This window comes from Ursus maritimus, unplaced genomic scaffold, assembly GCF_017311325.1.
Source record: "Ursus maritimus isolate PB19 unplaced genomic scaffold, ASM1731132v1 scaffold_34, whole genome shotgun sequence".
Taxonomy (NCBI): domain Eukaryota; kingdom Metazoa; phylum Chordata; class Mammalia; order Carnivora; family Ursidae; genus Ursus; species Ursus maritimus.
Window position 1 is genome coordinate 23,769,053 of NW_024426008.1, and position 20,755 is coordinate 23,789,807.

At 37.9% G+C, this 20,755-nt stretch overlaps 1 protein-coding gene across 4 annotated transcripts in view; it reads left to right on the forward strand.

Annotated features, from left to right (window-relative positions):
- The window catches only part of RIC1 (RIC1 homolog, RAB6A GEF complex partner 1), a 136,501-nt gene that overhangs the window by 84,093 nt on the left and 31,653 nt on the right, over positions 1-20,755 (forward strand). For 3 of the 4 annotated variants that reach the window (XR_005831860.1, XM_040620312.1, XM_040620314.1), the window contains exons 5-11: positions 11-153; positions 458-594; positions 4,730-4,821; positions 11,029-11,117; positions 18,014-18,158; positions 18,791-18,839; positions 20,591-20,743. Coding sequence is in view for 3 of the 4 variants with exons in the window: in XM_040620312.1 (XP_040476246.1) it covers positions 11-153; positions 458-594; positions 4,730-4,821; positions 11,029-11,117; positions 18,014-18,158; positions 18,791-18,839; positions 20,591-20,743 (808 nt within the window). In the remaining variant the exon portion in view is untranslated. The remainder of the gene's footprint in view (positions 1-10; positions 154-457; positions 595-4,729; positions 4,822-11,028; positions 11,118-18,013; positions 18,159-18,790; positions 18,840-20,590; positions 20,744-20,755) is intronic. The other variant, XM_040620313.1, reaches the window with a different exon arrangement.

Here is a 20,755-nt window from a genome sequence, read left to right on the forward strand (position 1 = left end):
TTCCCTACAGTTTGCAGTCCATGCTGGAAGATCTCCTCGTTGCTACTTCTGATGGACTTCTTCATCTTATTCACTGGGAAGGAATGACAAATGGAAGGAAAGCTATTAATCTTTGCACAGTACCTTTTTCAGTAGATCTGCAGTCATCTAGAGGTAGTTATACCTTCTGCATGGGGTACAACCAAATGTTTAATATTTGATATAATCTGCTTAGATATTTGCTATGGATGAACATTGATTTTTCTACTTTGGAATTAATTAATTATACAAGGGGAGTGTGTGTGTGTGTGTGTGTGTGTGTGTGTGTGTGTGTGTGTGTATGTAGGAAGGAATGATTTAATTGTTTGTTCTTAGCTCGTTATTTTTGCCCTTTTAACTGTCCTTACAGAGTTTGCAAACACAAATGTGAGGGCATTATTTACTATATTCACATCTCATGTACTTATGTTTTCACCAGCAGGTTCATTCCTAGGTTTTGCAGATGTGCACATCAGAGACATGGAATACTGTGCCACGCTTGATGGGTTTGCTGTTGTGTTTAATGATGGTAAAATTGGATTTATTACACCAGTGTCGAGTAGATTTACTGCAGAGGTAAGACTTTTACTATGGAATATTTATTTTCTTTATTTTACATTTGTTAATTTTAATTTTTGTTAAGTCCCTCCCCTACTTTCCTTATTTAAGATTTTAGGGTTCTTGTTAACTAATTTTTTAAATCAAAGTAATATATATAATACTTAAAAATAATATAAGTAGACAATTCTATTAGATATGTTGAAGAAAAATTATAGTTCCCTTCCCTGTTTCCTGCTCTCTTCACACCCAGTTTCCATTCTCAGGGGCAACCACTTTATTTTTCTTTACTGGTATTTTGTTATTTATCGTCACTACCCCAAGTATTTTCTTTAATTTTCAGTTTTTAGGCTGTTTATTGACTTCCTGCTGTGGGAAAAGACCATTTGCTTCCCTGTTGCTACCACACTCATAGTCTTCCTATCTTCCTAGTAAAGTTATTGTGATTTTGATTAATTACTATTCATTGTTTATACTGTTACTGCTGTATACACCCTAGACACCTGAGCCATGTGATATGTTTTGATTATTTTTTCTTTCCTGCACATTTCTCTTCCTACTGGGAATTAATAATTGTTTATTTTTTATGTACTTACCACTAACTAACCCCAAACTGCGGTTTGTGTAAATATCCTCTCAATTCTTTCAAACACATTAGATGTTCTATTTGTTTCATCTTCTTGAAGAAATTTCTTTTGGAACTTTCTGGCTTGCTCCAAACTGGACTGCTTGCTCACTGTACCTTTAACACAGTTGTACTTTTGGTTTTCCATCATCCATCACCTGAGGATTTCCTTCATTCCTTTATTTGTATGTGATCTTTTCATAGTTAATGGTTGGTTAATTAATATAGGATTAGTTAATATATGAATTTGGTTGCTGTGACAGAGACCCAAAGTAAAAATTTGGATTCACTGAAAGCTGTGTGGATTTTGGTGGGTTTGGTTGACCCTAATCTTCCCCATAAGGGGAGCTAACTGGATTGTTTCCTTTCCTCCCCTCTCTGTATCCAGTGCTCATTGGAGGAGAGTCCTGCAGTTCTTTCCAGAGAATATATACCTGGCTGGCCCAGTGTTCTGGGTTTTAAGTTATGGAAGTGTTAAATTAGATGGTCTGAATTTGCTTATCTATGTTCTCAGTGTGGTCCAGAGACCACCAGGGTTTTTTATTTTGTTTTTCTCCAAAGAAAAATCTACAGTTTTCTGTTGGAGTGAAGGTGGGGTATTTCTTAGCAGCTCAGATTGGGAAGATATTATGGGAACACCCAGCTGATGCTTCAACAGGCTTTAAAAGACTGGAAGTCCTACTCCTTTTAGTTCAGTCTTTCTGAGAAATCTAAATCCTCAAGCCTTTTGTGCACCTACAATGTAAATTTAGCTGTTTCTCAGCACTCTTAACGCAGGTTAAGGATGCTACTCACCTATATGCTACCTAGCTTTTAAAATTTAATGATACTTCCTCCTCCCATTCGTTGTCCTTGTCAGTTCATGCTGTTGAAAAAGATCTTTTCTGTTGGAAAAGTTGGGGCTTTATTAAGAGTCAGAGAAGCTAAATGTTCATATTCAGTCTGCTCTCTTTAACTGGAAAAGATTTTAAGTTTTTTTAAATTTTATTTATTTGAGACAGAAAGAAAGCACCAGCAGGGGGAGGGGGAGGGAGAGAGGGAGAAGCAAGCTCCCCGTTGAGCAGGGAGCTCTACATGGGGCTCGATCTCAAGACCCCTAGATCATGACCTGAGCCGAAGGCAGACGCTCAACCAGCTTAACCAGCTGAGCCACCCAGGTGCCCAAGATTTTAAGTTTTTAAAGGCATATTGTTTGCTACATAGTGTCAGCTTTAATATTCCTAAAACTGTTTTTCATTATCATCTTTATTCACATAGTAAAGTATTAAATAGTACATTCGTGGTAACATGTCAATATATAAGAATAAAAATAAGCTTTTGAAGAATTTAATTTTTTTCAAGGTATATTTGTAATTATGTTTGGGATTTAAATGTTTTTATTGAAAACAATTTTAGAGCTGAAAAAGTGACTCATTTCTGAGTATCAGCTTTTATCATTTTTTTTAAAAAGATTTTCTTTGTCAGAGAGTGCATGCTTACATGCACAAGCAGGGGGGAGCTGTAGTTGAAGGGAGAAGCAGACTCCCCTCTGAGCAGGGAGCCCGATGTGGGGCTCAGTCCCAGGACCCTGGGATCATGACCTGAGCCAAAGCAGTTGCTTAACCAATTGAGACACCCAGGCGCCCCATAGCTATTATCATTTTTGTTAGTATTTGGTCAAAGAAAATTTTCCAGTAAATTAAGAATTTAAAAAATAAAAGCAGATGGACATTGTTAAATCAGAAAATACAAATTAGGAGAATACATACATATATTACTGGTAATTGGGAAATAAACTAATGACATGTTTATATTAGGCATTATTTAAGTGATTTGTAAAAATTTTGTTTGGCGTTTTTGATGCATTTAACAGATGTATTAAAATATGTCAGATTATGTGACTCCTGTGCTCAGAACCCTCTAGTAGGACTGGATAATTAGGACAAAACCTACTGAAGACAATTAGAAAAGCCGGAGAAAAAAATTTTTAAATGTGCCCGAAGGCTTTGGAAAGCTAATAAGACTGCAAAGAATCACCACGGAAGGTGGGGGGGGGCGGAGGCTGCGGGGGGGGCGGAGGCCCGGTGAGCTAAGCCCATTGTGTGGGGCTACAGTGAGCATAAACAGCAGGGCTGTACGCGGGGACTTGGGTGGGTCTCACAAATGTGCTGAGTGAAAGCAACTAGACACAAAAGAACATGTGTTACGATTTTATTTTATGTCAGATTAAAAATAAAAACATGGGCCATTCTAAATTAGAGTTTAAATGGATGCATATTCGTGGTCTAAAGGAAAAGAAGGAAGTGATTACCAATTAAGTCTGGATATTGGTTTACTTCTGTGGCAGGGTGAGGGTGTTTGGATCAGGAGGGACACTGTTGGGGGGCTTTTCGATACTGAGAATTCTTGGCATGAGTGCTAGCTAATTCCACAAGTGTTTACTTTGTGATATTATTGAGATGTATATATATATTTTTGTATTCTTCTCTAATGTGTTACTATTCATAATGGAAAACTTTTTAAAAATTAAAGATACTCCAGTGACTCCCTATATATAAATATATAAATTAGACAAAAAGCCAAAGAAGTTTTTATAGTAACTTTCAAAGCCCTATAAATTTGGCCTCCTTTTACATCTGCTACCTCATCCACTACTACTACTCCTTCCCTCCCTGTGCTCCATTCCGTCTGCATAGGCTTCTTTGATGTACTTAGAACATGCCAGAAATACTACGACAGTACGACCTTTGTACTTGGTACATCTTGAATACTTTGCTCACAATGCACCTGCATGGGGAAAACTGTTTAATATTGTATCCTTCTCCCATAATCTGTTTCCTATAATTGCTTTATTATTTTTTTCTGTAGTATTTAGCAATCTCCAATATACTGTACAATTTTTTTTTTTAACTTAACAGCCTCCTAACAAATAGAAGGCAAGGACTGTGGTGTGTTTGACCACCTGCCACATCCTCAGCACCTAGAGCAGTGCTGGGTGAATAGTGGGCACCTGGAAAATACTAGTTACAGAAATCAGTTAATTTTAATCTAAGCAGTGGTCCAGGTAAATAATGCTCAATGCTGTCTCTACCACTTTTTTGTTATGTAAAATAGTTTGTAGTTTTATTGTTAAAATTGCAAAATAAAATTCCTACATAAAAGGAAGCAAAATGCCATGTTTAGGTAATTGATTATATAGCTCATTTGGGAATTAAATAAAATCCATAGTATTATGTTTTAAACAGAGCTGTAATTATATTGGATCTTCTAGTGTTTACTGTTGCGATCATCCAAAAATAAAGTGCTATATTGTAGTGTGCTATGTTTTTGTGCTTATTAAACTAATAGTCATGATGACCTTTGCCTTAGAATTTATAATCTGAGACGTCCTTGATTTGACAAATAAAAACAGACAGTGGAGCTGAAATCTATTCTGTTTTCTGTAGTCAAAATTGCATATAAGTGTAATAATTTTTTCTTTTATTGAAAGCTTAACTTGCTGAATGAAACTGTATGTTTGTTTTTCTTCCTTATTTTTCTTTATTATAGCAGCTTCATGGAGTTTGGCCACAAGATGTTGTTGATGGAACTTGTGTAGCAGTAAATAACAAGTACCGACTCATGGCATTTGGTTGTGCAAGGTAATTGATAGAGACTTCTTCATTTTAATATATTTTTTAAACATAAAATGTTCTAAACATACTTGTAAACTTGTTCATGCCTCTCATAATTTAGGAATCAGCCTTAATATAAAATCTGAAAGCATTTTATTAGATTGAAGCAAATAGATCTAAAGGGCAAATTTAGGTTATTGAGTGTTTTAAAGGTAAGCTTTAAAGGTGAACTTTTCAGTAGTAGGAACTTGTAACTTGAGTTACAAGTTAGAAAGATTAAGTCAGACTAAATTTAAGTTCCTTATTATTTAAAAGAAAATCAGAAAGATATTTTTCTTTTTTTAAAATAATCCTTTCTTGGGACACCTGGGTGGCTCAGTCGATTAGGTGTCTGCCTTCAGGTCCTGGGATCGAGTCCCACGTCGGGCTCCCTGCTTAGCAGGGGGCCTGCTTCTCCCTCTGTCTGCCACTCCTCCCCCTGCTTGTGCTCTCTGTTTCTCTGTCTGACAAATAAGTAAATAAGTATCTTTAAAAATAAATAAATAAAATAATCCTTTGTTCTGGCTAGTGTCCAAAATCTATAAAGAACTTAAACTCAACACTCAAAAAATAAAAAATCCAGTTAAGAAATGGGCAGAAAACATGAACAGACATTTTTGCAAAGAAGACCTTACAGACACATGAAGAAACGCTCGATATCACTCATTATCAGAGAAATACAAAACAAAACCACAATGAGATACCATCTCAGACGGGTCAGAGTGGCTAAAATGAACAACTCAGGAGACAATAGATGTTGGTGAGGATGTGGGGAAGGTGAGGATGTGGAGAAAGGGGAACCCTCTCACAATGCACAATGTTGATGGGAATGCAAAGTGGTGCATCCACTCTGGGAAACAGTATGGAGTTTCCTTAAGTTAAAAACAGAACTAGCCCATGACTTAGTAATTGCACGTCTAATATTTATCTGAAGTATACAAAAATGCTGATTCGAAGAGGGCACATGCACCCCAATGTTTATAGCAGCATTGTCCACAATAGCCAAAACATGGAGATAACCCAGATGTCCATCAACTGATGAATGGATAAAGAAGAGGTGGTATATGTATGCAATGGAATATTACTCAGCCATCAAGAAGAATGAAATCTTGCCATTTGCAATGATGTAGATGGAACTAGAGTGTATTATGCTAAGCAAAATAAGTCAGAGAAAGACAAATACCATATGAGGTCTTTTTAAAAAAAAAGATTTCATTTATTTGAAAGAGAAAGAGCTCAAGCAGGGGGGAGGGGCAAAGGGAGAGGGACAAGCAGACTCCCTGCTGAGCGGGCACAGAGCTTAGTCCCAGGACTCTGAGACCATGACCTGAGCTGAAGTCAGACACTTAACCAACAGAGAGAGGCACCCAGGTGCCCCCAACAAATACCATATCATTTCACTCGTGGAATTTAAGAAACAAAACATATGAACATAGGGGAGAGAAGGAAAAATAAGTTAAAAACAGAGGGAGGCAAACTGTTAAGAGATTCTTAACAATAGGGAACGAACTGAGGGTTGCTGGAGGGGAGGTTGGTGGGGGGATAGGCTAGACAGGTGGTGGGCATTAAGGAGGGCACTTGTGATGAGCACTGGGCGTTGTATGCAACTGATGAATCACTGAGTTCTACCCCGGAAACTAATACTACACTGTATGTTAACTAAGTAGAATTTAAGTAAAATCTTGAAAGAAAAAAAATCCTTTCTTTTTAAGACATTGGTGTTGACATTGCCTTTGAATTTGTGGATGTGCCTTAATGAGCAAATTTAAAGCTCACACATAAGATCAATTTCTTGTTTTAATTCTGACAATGCAGGCTTTAGAAGTAAAATTGAATGTACAGATTATTCATTCAACAAATATCTCTGTGTCTCCCATGCACCGGGCACAATTCTAAGTACTTGTGATATGTTAGCAAAGAGTAAAATACCTGACTTGGTCGAGCTTATATTTTAGCTCAAGTAAAAAGATTATATTAGAATCTTAATAGTAATGCCTTACAGTATGTATAGTGCTTTTTTGGCCTTCAGAACTCTCTTAAATATGAAATTTCATTTTGCCCTCAAAATGACACTTAGTGGTTCTGTAGAACATCCATGTGGTATCATCTCTAGCTACATGAAGTTGAGTATCACCATTTTTTGATTAGTGTAAATAATACACGTTATAAATCATCACATTCTTTACACTCGGTAATCTGTGAAGTGGTAAATCTAACACACTGCTTCTCAGGAGATAAATATAGAAGTAAATTTAGCTTATTATAAGAAAGAAGGAAAAGTAAATTTTTTTCATACCTATGGATTTGATTTGGTCACATTTGGTTTAGAGTTTTTAAATCTATGTTTATTAGCACATTTTGCTTATAATTTTTTTTCTTACTCTGCTAATTCACCAAGGTTATGCTTATGTCATAAAGCAAATTGAAGGACCTATTCCTGTCTTTCTCTGTTTATCTTTGAGTGTGTGCTTGAAATTGTCAATGAGGCTGTCTAAGCCTAGAATTTTCTTTGTGGGAATTTTTGGATTACTCATTTTTTAGTTTTAAAATACTGGTTTTTTCAGTTTTAAAAGTAGATTTAAGGTTTAGATTTTCTCTTTTCCTAAGTCATTTTGGCATGTTATATTTTTCTAGGAAATGGTATCTTTCATATTACTGTCAAATAAATTGGCTTAAAATTTATAATATCCTTTTAACTTTCATATTGTAAAATAAAAATGAACTTACAGAAAAGTGCATAGTCCAGATATTCAGCTTTACAAATAAGTATAATACAGACACCCATCTGTTCACAACTGGGTTAAGAAATAGAGGGAGCTGATCAAAGTTTCAGCCCCCCTGCTTCCTTAATTGCAACTCCCATCTCCCCAACACAGTTGAAAGTAACCAATGTTTTGTCTTTGTGACGATCATTTCCTTGTCTTTATAGTTTTACCACCCCTGCATGCGTTCCTAAAGAGCATAATTTAGTTTTACCTGATTTTGAACTTTACGGGAATAGAATCATATTCTAAATGTTTTGGGTCTTGCTTCTTTGAGTCAGCAGTGTGAAATTTATCCATGCTCTTTGCCAGTAGTGAAAATCATTTTTTGATTGGTTTATAATGTTCCAGTATGTGAAGGTATCATAATTTATCTGATTTGCTGTTTAACAGTCATTTACATTGTTTCTTGGTTTCCAAAAAAAGGGGAACATTTTCTTATGTAATAACTCAGTATCTTGGTCATCATGAGAAAATTAATGATTAATTCCAAATAAGATCTAATTCTCAGTCCATACTCAGATTAACCCAGTTGTCACCATAATTTCTTTTATAGCTCCTTGTTTTAACCAGAGTCCATCAGAATTAATGATTTGTATTTGGTTTTTGTTTCCCTTTATTCACCTTTTTCCTGTAACAACCCATACACCTTTTTTCTTATTTTCACATTAACTTTTTTTTAATAATAATTTTTTATTATGTTAGGTTAGTCACCATACAGTACATCCCTAGTTTTTGACGACATTAACTTCTTAAGTGTTCAGGCCAGTTGCTTATAGAATGTCCTGCATTCTAGATGTGTCTCATTTCCTCATAGTGGCTTTTAGTTCGTTCCTCTACACTTGTCATGACTGGAACCTTGAAGCTGGTTCTTGTTGAGCCAGTCCAGTCAGATGATTAGGACACTCTCGCATGAGCATCTGACAGGGGCAGCGGGGCACACCGCACCTCACAGCCTGCAGTCAGGGTGGCACTTGCAGGGCTCCTAGGGCCAGATGGTGGAGCCCACGAGAGGTACTCTCACCTTTTGCCTGGGCAGTGAAGTAGAATCTCGGCCTTCAGCCTCTGTCATCCCACTTCTCATCAGTTGGGAGAGTACCAGCCGTGTGTGTGTGTGTGTGTGTGTGTGTGTGTGTGTGTGTGGCCCAGGGTTGGGGTGGAAGGTTTGTGATTGTAGCTGTGTGACATAACAGACCAGTGGCTTCTAGCTCTGGTCTTCCAGCCCTTATCAGGATTAATTGCCCTGAACACTCAGCTGTAGCTGGTATCCTTTGAGTTCTGTAGGTGACTTTTTTCTAAGATGCCAGTTTGCAAGGGGATCAGTCTGACAACCTGCATCTCCTGGGATCGAGTACCCCCTTGGGCTCCCTGCTCAGCAGAGAGTCTGCTTCTCCCTCTCCTCTCTGCTCCTGCTCTTTCTCACTATCGCTGTCATTCTCTGTGTGTCTCTCTCTGAATCAAATAAATAAAATCTTAAAAAAAAAAAAAGGTTTGTCTAGATGCTGATTAAACATTTTTATCATGTGATGTTGTGTACTTGCTGTGGCACCAGGTAGCAATACTGTTAAGTTGTTCTTGTATTAGTGGTACTAATTAGTGGTCACTTGTGATTATAGCCATATCTTTATTATAGAGAGATCTTTTTTGCTTTGAAATTAGTGAATAGTGTCTTATGCATGAAGAAATATTTTTCTCTTATAATGGGTTAATGAGAAATGGAAATAAAAGTAATTTAAACAATATAGGCATTATAGAATATATAAAAGATTAGTTGTCAGTCTTTTTAAAGTTTGACTTAGCACCTATTTCTTGTATTAGAAATATTGGCCTTTCCTTACTGACCTGTTAGAGCTCAGCAACCCAGAATTCCCACTCAACAGTTGTCAGGTGCAGAGCAGAAACAAGTACATACCTGCTAGTTACTTAGTGCTGTCTTTCAACGAAGTGTCTAATTGGACAGGTAGTCTGGAAAGATAATCTATTCCCAGGCATTTGTCTTCTGATTAAGATGGAATAACAGATCAGATTCCCTCTCCCACGTCGGGGAGAAAATGGACGAAAAGATGAAAGCATAAGACAATATGAGTTCGAGACCTAGAACATCAGGCAACAGAGGACATTGGTCCCTGAAAGATGGGAAGCAAATAAAACTCTACAAATGTCTCAGCTTTAATTACTTTGAGAGAGTTTTCAGGTCGCAGCTTGAGGCTGGGGAGACAGAACCTGGCAGATTGCCTAAGTTGAGTTATGAAGTGAAGGGGAGTGAAATCTGGGGAGACCAAAGCAGCTGGAGTCAGGACAGACAGCCAGATATAACAGAGTGGCACAAAGAAGGAACTCCAGAGAGCTGGAGAGGGTCTCTCTTGAGTATTAAATATGGAAGATAAAAAAAAAGATCCAAATCAAACGTAGAAGAAAAGAATAATAAACTTGAGGAACATAGCAAGAGAAATTATCCCGAATGAAACAGAGAAGAAAAAGATTGAAAAACACAGGATCAGTGAGCTGTGGGATAAGTTCAAGTGGCCTCTTAGTGCAGGTGTTTTATTGAGTCCCAGTCCTGATCCTTGGGAAGAGCTGACCTGGCCGGATGTGGGTCAGAACAACATTTGTGTTAAATTTTTGATCTGAAAATAGTTCCATAAACAAAAATGGTATTTTTTATGATCATTATATGTCAATTTTGAAATGTAGCTTAGAAGCAGTATTACAAAGTTTTAGTTTTGGTTTCTGGCCCTTCCTAAATTTGGCCCTTAAGATTTCTTAAATGAAATCATTGTGTATACCATGTTCACAAAATAACATATATCATGTGTGTAGATACAAAAAAATGATATTGGATAGAAAACATAATAAAATGAAAATCTGTATAAATTACCATTCAGCATGAGAAATGGCACATTACCAGGGTGGACGCAGCCCTCTGCTTCCCCCTCTTCTTTAATATCCCCCCCCTTCTCCACCAGAGATGGTGTGTCCATTAGCTCTTATTTGCTTTTTTACCACAAATGTATTTACTGTGTTTCGAATGTTTTTGACTGAATAGAAACAGTATTATACTACATATATACATACTGGCTATCTATTTTAATGCATGTGACTAAAGTCCTGTCAGTGCTGTAGCTAGACTACTATATGAGTGTACCACAGTTGATGCTTCCTTTCTCTTGCTGGACATTCAGGTTGCTTCCATTGTTTTGATTTATACACAATACTAGAACGAACATTGTGCATGCCTTTTGATAACAGACAAGGATATAGAGGGAACATTTTACTGGATAACAAATATGCAAATTTATGAGACTGCAAATCATTTGCAAAATGGTTTTGGTTTAGTTTGTGCTCTTACCAGCAGAACATAACAGTTCCATAGTAATGCTTTCTATGTTTGTATTTTATCTTTCTTCATTAAAAGCTTATTTGTTTTTCGCAGTGGTTCTGTACAGGTTTATACAATAGATAACACCACTGGAGCTATGCTACTGTCTCATAAACTAGAGCTAACAGCAAAACAGTATCCTGGTGAGTCCTTTTTTATTTCTTCTTCTTTTTAATTTTTAACGTGCAGGTAATGGTATGTGTAGTGATTGTGGATTTTAAATGATGCAGGCTGTAGGTCAAATACAGTTAAAACATGCCACTGTATTTTGTATGCCCCAGGGATTTCCTAGTACCTAAAAAGGCCCCTAAGGATCCTCCTTATATTGTTTGACTTAGTCCTCTGTGTCCTCACTTGGTTTTAGCCTTTATAGACTTTCTCTAGACTCTGCTGTAGTCTCTTATCTGATTTCATTGCCTTTGTGATTTTATGCCTTCCGATTCAATTTATTCGTTCAGCAAAGACTTACCAAATACCTAATGTAGGCCAGACACTGCTCTACCTGGTGGATACACAGCAGTAAACAAAACAGTCTCTTTCTGAACCCCTTCGTGAATCTTTTTTTTTTTTTAAAGATTTTTATTTATTTATTTGACAGAGATAGAGACAGCCAGAGAGAGAGGGAACACAAGTAGGGGGAGTGGGAGAGGAAGAAGCAGGCTCATAGCGGAGGAGCCTGATGTGGGGCTCGATCCCATAACGCCGGGATCACGCCCTGAGCCGAAGGCAGACGCTTAACCACTGTGCCATCCAGGCGCCCCCACTTCGTGAATCTTGAGTGGACCCTCATAGGATTAAGTCTAAGGTCTTTGCCATTGGAAATGCTTTTGATCAAAACTAACCGAAAACCCAAGTTATTGTGGCTTAAATAGGATTTATTATCTCTACTAGCAAGAAATCCAAAGGTGAGTTGCTGGTAGCCTTCATTTGGTCTTTCCTTCATGGTCTCGGATAGCTTCTGAGCTGCAAGCATTGCTTCTGCATTTGAGTCAAGAAGAAAGGAGGAAACGGGGCATATTTGGTTTTTTGATCAGGAAAGCAAAAGGTTTCTCAGAAGCATTCCCACCTCCTACCTGCTCCAGCCATCTTCCACTTATATCTGATTGGCCATAATTATGTCTCATTAGCTACCTTGGGATTTTCCTAGCCTTTACGGGAGAAGTTGGCAAGGGAGAACAAGGATGGAAATAGATGTGGCATTAACCGACCAACAGTGTCTACCACATAGGTGGCATGTAAGGTCTTCTGCTGAATATTTCTGCCATTATTTCTTGGTTCACTCAGCCCTTAGTGTCTCCATAATTTTACCACAGTACCTCTATGTTAAAAGAAATACCACACTTTCAATGCTATCCCGATCAAAATACCAATGACATTTTTCAAAGAACTGGAACAAATAGTCCTTAAATTTGTATGGAACAAGAAAAGGCCCCGAATCGCCAAGGAACTGTTGAAAAGGAAAAACAAAGCTGGGGGCATCACAATGCTGGATTTCGAGCTGTACTGTAGTAAAGCTTTGTAAAGCTGTGATCACAAAGACAGCATGGTACTGGCACAAAAACAGACACATAGACCAGTGGAACAGAATAGAGAACCCAGAAATGGACCCTTGGCTCTTTGGGCAACTAATCTTTGATAAAGCAGGAAAAAACATCGGCCAAAGCAACCTTTTTCATGACACATCTCCAAAGGCAAGAGAAACAAAAGATAAACTTGTGGGACTTCCTCAAGATAAAAAGCTTCTGCACAGCCAAGGAAACCGTCAAAAAAACTAAGAGGCAGCCCACGGAATGGGAGAAGATATTTGCAAATGACACTACAGATAAAGGACTGGTAAGCCAATAGCTCGGGTCAAGACGCGAGTATCTCCATACTTGGGAGGGGTAGGGCTTTGATGTGATCAGTTTAGAAATATACTGAGTTTCCAGTCTCAGTGTATCACACGGCTAGTCCGGTCCCCAATCCCTGAATCTTCCTAGAAAGCTTCTGAGGCGAAGCCCGGCACTCCGTCATCATTTCCAACCAACAAAAAGTGACTCTACGGCCGAGATAGGTCTGCACCTGTTTTCACTGTGAATGGAGCTGAGGTTGGTAGGTGGTGCGTGGTCATGGAGGGCAGAAGGGCAGGAGCAGGGGGCAGAGTTCGTTGCCTGGAGAGTTCTAGAGTGCGAGCCAGACGCCTGTGTCCTGGACCCAGTTCTGTTGCCAGCCAGCGGGGAACCGCGCTGTGTTTGGGTTTGATTTCTGAGGTCCTGCTCCACAGTTTGATGGCATTATGAGTCCAGTGGAACTATGGCCATTTTCATGGAGGAACAATAAGCCCCTTCACCCCAGAGTTCAGCCAGGAAACTGATGTGATCCGGGAGCCAGACCAGATGTCTCTCTTCTAGGAGACGGTTTACAGCTGTTCGCAGGCCTTATTTCTGTCTTCCCCGAGGCCGTGGCCAGGCCTCTCAGCAGGCGGGATGGAAGTTTATGGAGCCATTCACTAGTTTTGTGTTAGGGTTTTAATTTTTCTTGTTTTTTTAAATATTTGCACTTGGTTTTTAAAAGGGTAAAATGTGGATTATCATACTACTTTTGACACGGGGCTTGTTGGCTGGTGGGACCTTCGTTCAGATTTGGCAATGCTTCCATGCCGTGACTATTGTTAAATATTTTGAATGTGGCCCCCCAGCCCCTGAGAGCATCTGATGAGACCCCTAGTAGTACATTCCTTCAACGTTTTTCTCCCTGATAGCTCTGCTACCCACAGCAGCTCAGCAAACCTTCGCCTGGCGAACACAGTCATGTTCCATGTGAATAAGACCCCAAGGCCCGTTTGGTTCCAAAAAAAAAAAAGAAAAAGAAATACCAAAAGTTCTGTTTATTAAGTAGTTAGATCTACTACATCCTAGTAGCATTTTCAAAAAGTAATATACATAAATGGAAAGAAAGAAAATTTTTTTTATTCTTAAACACTATTTTTTGCTCATAGGATGTCTGTGCCTATTGGACACTGTACAGTTTTCTCAAACCTCGGAATCAGATTGGGTACAGCCCCCCACATTTCCTGTTCCACATTGATTTTTACATGACACTTTTTCTGCAGCAACTCCTAAAAAGCCATCTTCACAAAGATGTAACATGTATCAAAATAAATATAGCCGCGGGGCGCCTGGGTGGCTCAGCTGGTTAAGTGTCTGCCTTCAGCTCGGGTCATGATCTCAGGGTCCTGGGATCGAGCCCTGCTCGTGCTCTCTCTCTCTCGCTATCTCTGTCACTATCTCTGTCTCTCTTGAAAAAGAAAGAAAGAAAGAAAGAAAGAAAGAAAAAGAAAGAAAGAAAGAAAGAGAAAGGTGCAACCTAATGTCGCAACTGTGAACTACCTGGAACAAATAATTTACCTTGTGTCCAACAGATCCGATATATCACTGTATTTCTCTGGAAGATTGTCTCATGGAACCCCCGGATACCCTGCACATAGCAGTCTGACACTTTACCAAACTGCTTGCACATTCTGGAGAGTCAGCCCTTGTCTCACGTTGTTCTCTATACCTGAAATGTCCCATATTTCTGTAGGGAGGGTCTATATATATATTGGTCTTTCAAGATACAGCTTAAATGAAATCTCAGTTTATGAACTAGACAGAATACCATTCCCTCCTGTGCCTCGTTATATTTTGCATATAACATCTTTCTTATCTTTGATAATGCTTTATCGAACTTATCTGCTTACAGGTCTTATTTTCTGCTGGCTTCAAGGTAGGAGTGTAGGCTGTATCTCTTTACACCAGGCTAGTTCAGTTTAGTGAGAGGCTCATAGTTAACAAATGTGATGAATGAATCAATTTGTTTTTAAGCCAATGACCTTTGCAGGATTGCATTTAAGAGGCAGTAGAATCTCATTACTACACGTCTCATGAATTTGATATTGTACTGTGTTCTGTATGTGCATTAGTAATTGGGACCCTTTTCAAACTGTTCTATTCCTCTCCCAAATTTAGATATTCTCCCATATTAAGAATAATTGCTGTATAACTATACAAACTTCTCTCATGTTTGGGTCAGGAAAAAAATGTCAGAAAAATTGAGGGCACCCATCTAATCTAATCCAATAATAAAATTCTCCGCCTCAAGGAGGAAGCGAAGGTATCTCATGTCAAAATCTCAGGAAACATTAACTATGTGACTGTTGATGTTGACGTAGTGTTACCCACGTGTACGCCGGGATTCTTCCCCATCATGTCTTTTAACACCTCACACCTTCCACTTGAGACAGGTTTCTGTCCTTCAGAATCTTCTTTAGTGAAGTTTTTCGTGATGATAAACTTGTTTTGGGGGAAGGGGTGGGGTCTGAAAATGTATGTATTTTGTCCTTGTAATTTAATTATGGTTCAACTTTTTATACAATTTTGGGTGGACAGTTACTATATGTACATTGAAGTTGTTCAAGTATGATCCAGTTTCACTGTTGCTGTTGGGAACTCTGGTCAAGTTGTATTTCCTTTTCAGGAGATTGGGTTTTTTTCTCTTTAGCTGCTTTTAAGATTTTTTCTTTGTCTTTGGGGGTGATTTCACTGTGATTTGGAAGGTGAAAAATTTTCTAATTTCTTTTTCCTTTTTTTTTTTTTTTTTTTAATCTTGTTTGAGATTCAGGTGTGCTGGATCTGAGGATCCATATTGTCCAACTGTTCCGGAAAATACTGAACCATTATCTCTCTAAATATTGCCTCTTATTTAATCTCTTTCTGAAAATCTAATCAGACTTAGGTTGTACTTTTTACAGGTTTCTTAACCTGCCTTTTAACATTTTTCATTTTTCTGTTTCTCTGGACTGTATTCTAGAAAATTTTTCCCTGTCTTCTGGTATACTAATTCTCTCTTCATTTATGTTTAATATTCTACTTAATCTGTCCACCTTAATTACCGTATTTTTTATTTCCAGAGGGTTTACTTAGCTCTTTTCTAATCTGTATGCATCCTGCTCCTAGTTTCAATATTCTTTTATTTCTTAGGTATTAAAAAATGGTTTTTATATTCTTTGTTAGTCTTACTATATGAAACCTTTCTTTCTGAGTTCGGGTTCTCAGGAATTTGTTTATATATTTTAGGTTTTTTTTTTTTTTTTTTTTTTTTTTTTTTTTTTTTTACTGAGAGCTGCTTAATTTCCTTCAAACTTATTTGTTTGAATGCTTTGTGACCTAAATTGAATTTGAGTTCTTCCAAAGAGGATTTGTATGTGTTTATGGCAAGTTACATGGGAGTACTACATCAGTCTGGAACCCTTTGTGTTATATTCTCTATGTGCAATTTTCTTTGAATCGTACAAATTATACAAATTACAAATTAGAGTGAGGACTGACTTGTGGTTGCAGATTCTCAGGGGAGATTCTTTATTTTCCATTCACAGACAAAACATGAAAGTGTCCTTTGCTATTTCTTTACCTTCCACGTGGTAGAGTTTATTTTTCATTGAAAAATGAAAAATTCATATTTTTCATTATTTTTCACCTAGGTACTAACCAATCTCACTTTAGGTTTTCTGTTTTCTTTTGGCTTCTGGAGCTCTTTCTTGTAAGTTCAGCTCTATAACAAAACATCTTCGAGTTACTTTTTAATATTTTTCTCAATATGCAGGTTATATCAAAATCTATATCTATCGTAGGTTGTTACCACCTAGATAAATTTCCTGTAATCCTGACACGTGACGATTAGGTTTACCACCATTAATATTTTATTATAGATCTCTGCAACTAGATTTTAATATGTGCATAATGCTTGGAAAGTGGGTATGCATATTATGTGCATACGTATATATATTTCACATGGGGTAATAGGTACAGTGTGTTTATAACCTCTCCTTTGTAGTTAACGTTAACATCTTTTTATGATAGCGAATACCTGTATTTTTTTTTTCTTGCACATGGAATTGCTTTCATTTTGTAAACTTCAGTTTGATTTTATATTTCTTGGTTTGTTTTTATTTTTGTTGTTATTTTTTTAAATTTTATTTGAGAGAGAGTGCGCGCAAGCACGAGTGGGGGGAGAGGCAGATGGAGAGGGAAAGCAGACTCCCTGCTGAGCAGGAAGCCTAATGCTGGGCTCATGACCTGAGCCACCCAGGTGCCCCCTTGTTTGTTTTTAAATTTCTCCACTGGACTGGTGTAAAGTATAGTGATGAGATATGATGTTTCTTATGTATAGTCCCATTTATTTTTCATCTGCATGACTAACATGGTTATTCATATGGTGGGGATTGCTAAAGTGAGGATTCAGACCTAGGCAGAAGGGAGTCCTCTCTGTTAACCAAGCCTGTCTTCTCTAGACTAAAATCTATATACCTCCCCTGTGTACCAAATCTGTATTTTATAGCAGAAATGTATTAATACTGCAAGTGAAAAGAATTTTAAAGGAAGTGATATGATAGCCAGTTTTGAATTGCTGACAGGAAATAGTAGCATGTTTCATTTAACTCTGCAGTAGGGAAACTTGGGTTTTGCCACACAGTGAAATGATGGGATTGAAAGAACAATTATTAAAGGGTGATATGAGCACCTGGAGTACTCAAGCTGGAGTGTACCTACGTAATCCTAATAGAAGATTAAACTTCAATTTATTTTAACTTGGTTCCCTCAAATATTGCCAGTGGAGCATGAAGATAGTGGTACGACATTATTTTACATTTTAAAGCACCTTCTTTGCAGACTACTTTGACATTTAGCGTTGAATCATTCAAGGGGAACATTATCCCCATTTTACAGAAACTGAATTGACCAAAGACTTTTAAAACGACACAATTAGAGTTATTAGGGCTGATGGTGGCCCCAAATGGCTCTCATTTCTTTTAAATCTCTTGGCAGCTGAGTTTGTTCTGCTTCAGTCAAGGCTAATGGCCTTGCTCATTTTATGTGACCTTAAATGAGTAGGATTCATCTCATTATTTGAAGCAGACATGTCTTACTATTGATTTCAACTTAAAAAAAATATAGACTGTAAAAATACTAAGTTTTTCTGAAGGAATCATTTATTTTTAACTTTTCTCACAATTTCTTAACAGATATTTGGAACAAAACAGGAGCTGTTAAATTGGTCAAATGGTCTCCTGACAACAGTGTTGTAATAGTGACCTGGGAAAATGGAGGCCTTTCTTTATGGAGTGTGTTTGGAGCCCAGCTGATTTGTACACTTGGAGGAGATTTTGCGTGAGTGAATAAAGACAAGTTTTAGATAAAATAACTCCATTATCTCCCCAAAAATACACATACACAGAAATTTTGTGGCATATAGCTACCCTTCTACCTTATTTGATGCTTAATCCCAAAACAATTTTAAGGTTCAGAATTAATTTGTTCGGAATATCCATCCTTTTAAAACTCATTGTTCATTCGGTAAAATGCGTTTGTTTGTTGAATCCCTGTTGTGGCTATGGGAGCATGTTCAGTTCAAGGCTAAATCAGATACGGTTTTGCCTTCAAGTAGCTTATGATCTAATAAGAGCAATAAGCCGTGTACATAAGTAACTAGTAGGAAATGGAAAATTACATTATCTTGTTGGGTTGATCTCTCTCCCACTCCTTATGCTGCTCTTGAACCTCGGTCCTGACAAAACGAATACCCCTGCCCAAACTGCATGACCCTGTCAAGAAGTTACTCAGGACCTGAAAGACTGTGCGTCAAGCTGATACACCTGGTCGATCAACCAGCGGTCTCACGTATCATGCATTGTTATGTATTTCTGTTTTAAAGGAGCAGAATCAATTTGAGTTTTTAAAAAACTGAAGCCAAATATTATATGTAATAGAAGACTTTTTTAAATCGAGTTTCTCTTTTTCAGTTATAGGTCTGATGGTACCAAAAAAGATCCCCTTAAGATCAGCTCTATGGTAAGTACTTTCTATAAAATATTGGTATAAAGTGGGGTGCCTGGGTGGCTGAGTCGGTTAAGTGTCCAACCCTTGATCTCAGCTCATGTCTCGATCTCAGGGTCTTTGAGTTCAAGACCAGCCTTGGGCTCCACGCTGGGCGTGGATCCTACTTTAAAAAAAAAATATGTGTGTGTGTGTGTGTGTGTGTGTGTATATGCTATAAATTCAATGGTGTGGGAAACTTTGATTTTTCTTCTGCCTTTTTTTCCTCTTGGCCTGATAAAATTACGAAACTATTTTAATCTCAGCAGACTCTTCTTACACAGTTCTTGCTTTGATAAAATCATGCTGCCCAGTTTTCAGTTACTTGCTTTTGGTGTTGCTTGTGTATAGTCTAGCAAGTCTCTGTCATCTTTGTGAACATTGTGTCTATTCAGATCAGGCCTTTGTTGTTCGAAAGCATACTTCATTTCCTTACGTGACTCAGTAGCACCCTACTAGTTACTTAGGTACACTTCCTTTAACATAAAGTGAACTGCTCATTGGGTGTTTTTCCTGGAGGACTTGGACATTATTTGAGCATATTTTAAAAACTTCCTGTAGATATCTGTCAAGAGAATTAAAGTCACTGTTGTAACAATATTTTTATTTATGACGTATTTTTAAGAGTTTCTATAGAAAATAGTGAGGTGTAACCCCTGTCTTTACATAAAAACATTTTCTTACTGTAGCCCCTCTGTGCACCATCTTTGTGAAATCAGTGGCTGTGAGGCTTACTCATTACCTTTCGTCCTTGCACCACAGAGGGAGGCATTTGCTGATCTTGGGTTTCTTGAGAATTGAAACCACCGTGGTTGCCCTGAGTAGTGGTTCCCAGTCTTTCACCACCAAGGACCCCATTTACTGTCTCTCTCCACCTCCATATTTTAAGTTTTTGAACAAATGATTTCTATAACTGCCCCTCAGTGCTTCTGAATGGCATGTAATAACCAGTGTTATTAGCCTCACTAAGTTGCTATTTTAATCACAAACTAAGAATCTCGGCATTTTAGTTAATTGTTCAACTTTTATTGTGGGAGAGCAAAACTTCTATGAAGCCTTTGAAATTTAGCAACAATTTATTTTCCCTCTACTCTTTTCTTGACCTTGTAGATTGAGACCTTTAAAACAAAAACAAAAAACTAAAAAACTGTCATGGAATGTAGTTACAGAATATTAAAATTGGCCCTGGAGAGTTTATTTGAACCTTCTCATTTTATAAAGGAAGAAACGTATACCCTGAGAAAACCAAATAACTTAGCCAAGGTGCTCCAGCAGAGTGACTGCGAGGCTGGAGTGAAAACCTTGTCTCGCAGCTTCCATTGGAGGGCTCTCTGTTCTGTACAAGACTGCATCTCTTTTGGGTGCTTCTTTGTCAAGTTTCAGCTAGGTCACGTGGGTCTTCCTCTGCAAGGAATTTCTTTGTATTTGAGAGGCAGTTAAATTAAATTAATGGAGAAGTTCTAGAGAGCAGTTGGCATTCCTTGGGATTTGGGGTTAAGATTGGTATGTAGTGCGTTGACTCCTCACGTGGAGAGCAGTGATGATGGTTTCCACTGGAGAGGGTGTGCTAGGATTCTTGTCTGGTCAGCTTCTCATAGTTTTTCCGACCTTTAGAAGTCATGCTAAAGAATTTATTAATATGGTTGTTGGTTGTTTCAGGATTTGAATATTTGAAGCTAGGAGAGGATAACCTTATTGCCCTGATTTTTCTTCCCCTTCTCTCCAAGAGCTGGGGTGCAGAAGGCTATCACCTATGGGTAGTCAGTGGATTTGGTGCTCACAACACTGGAATTGAGTCTGACTCCAAGAGTATAGTTAAACAGCCTGGCATTCTGCTGTTTCAGTTTATCAAGAGTGTACTCACTGTAAACCCTTGTATGGTAAGTTTTTTA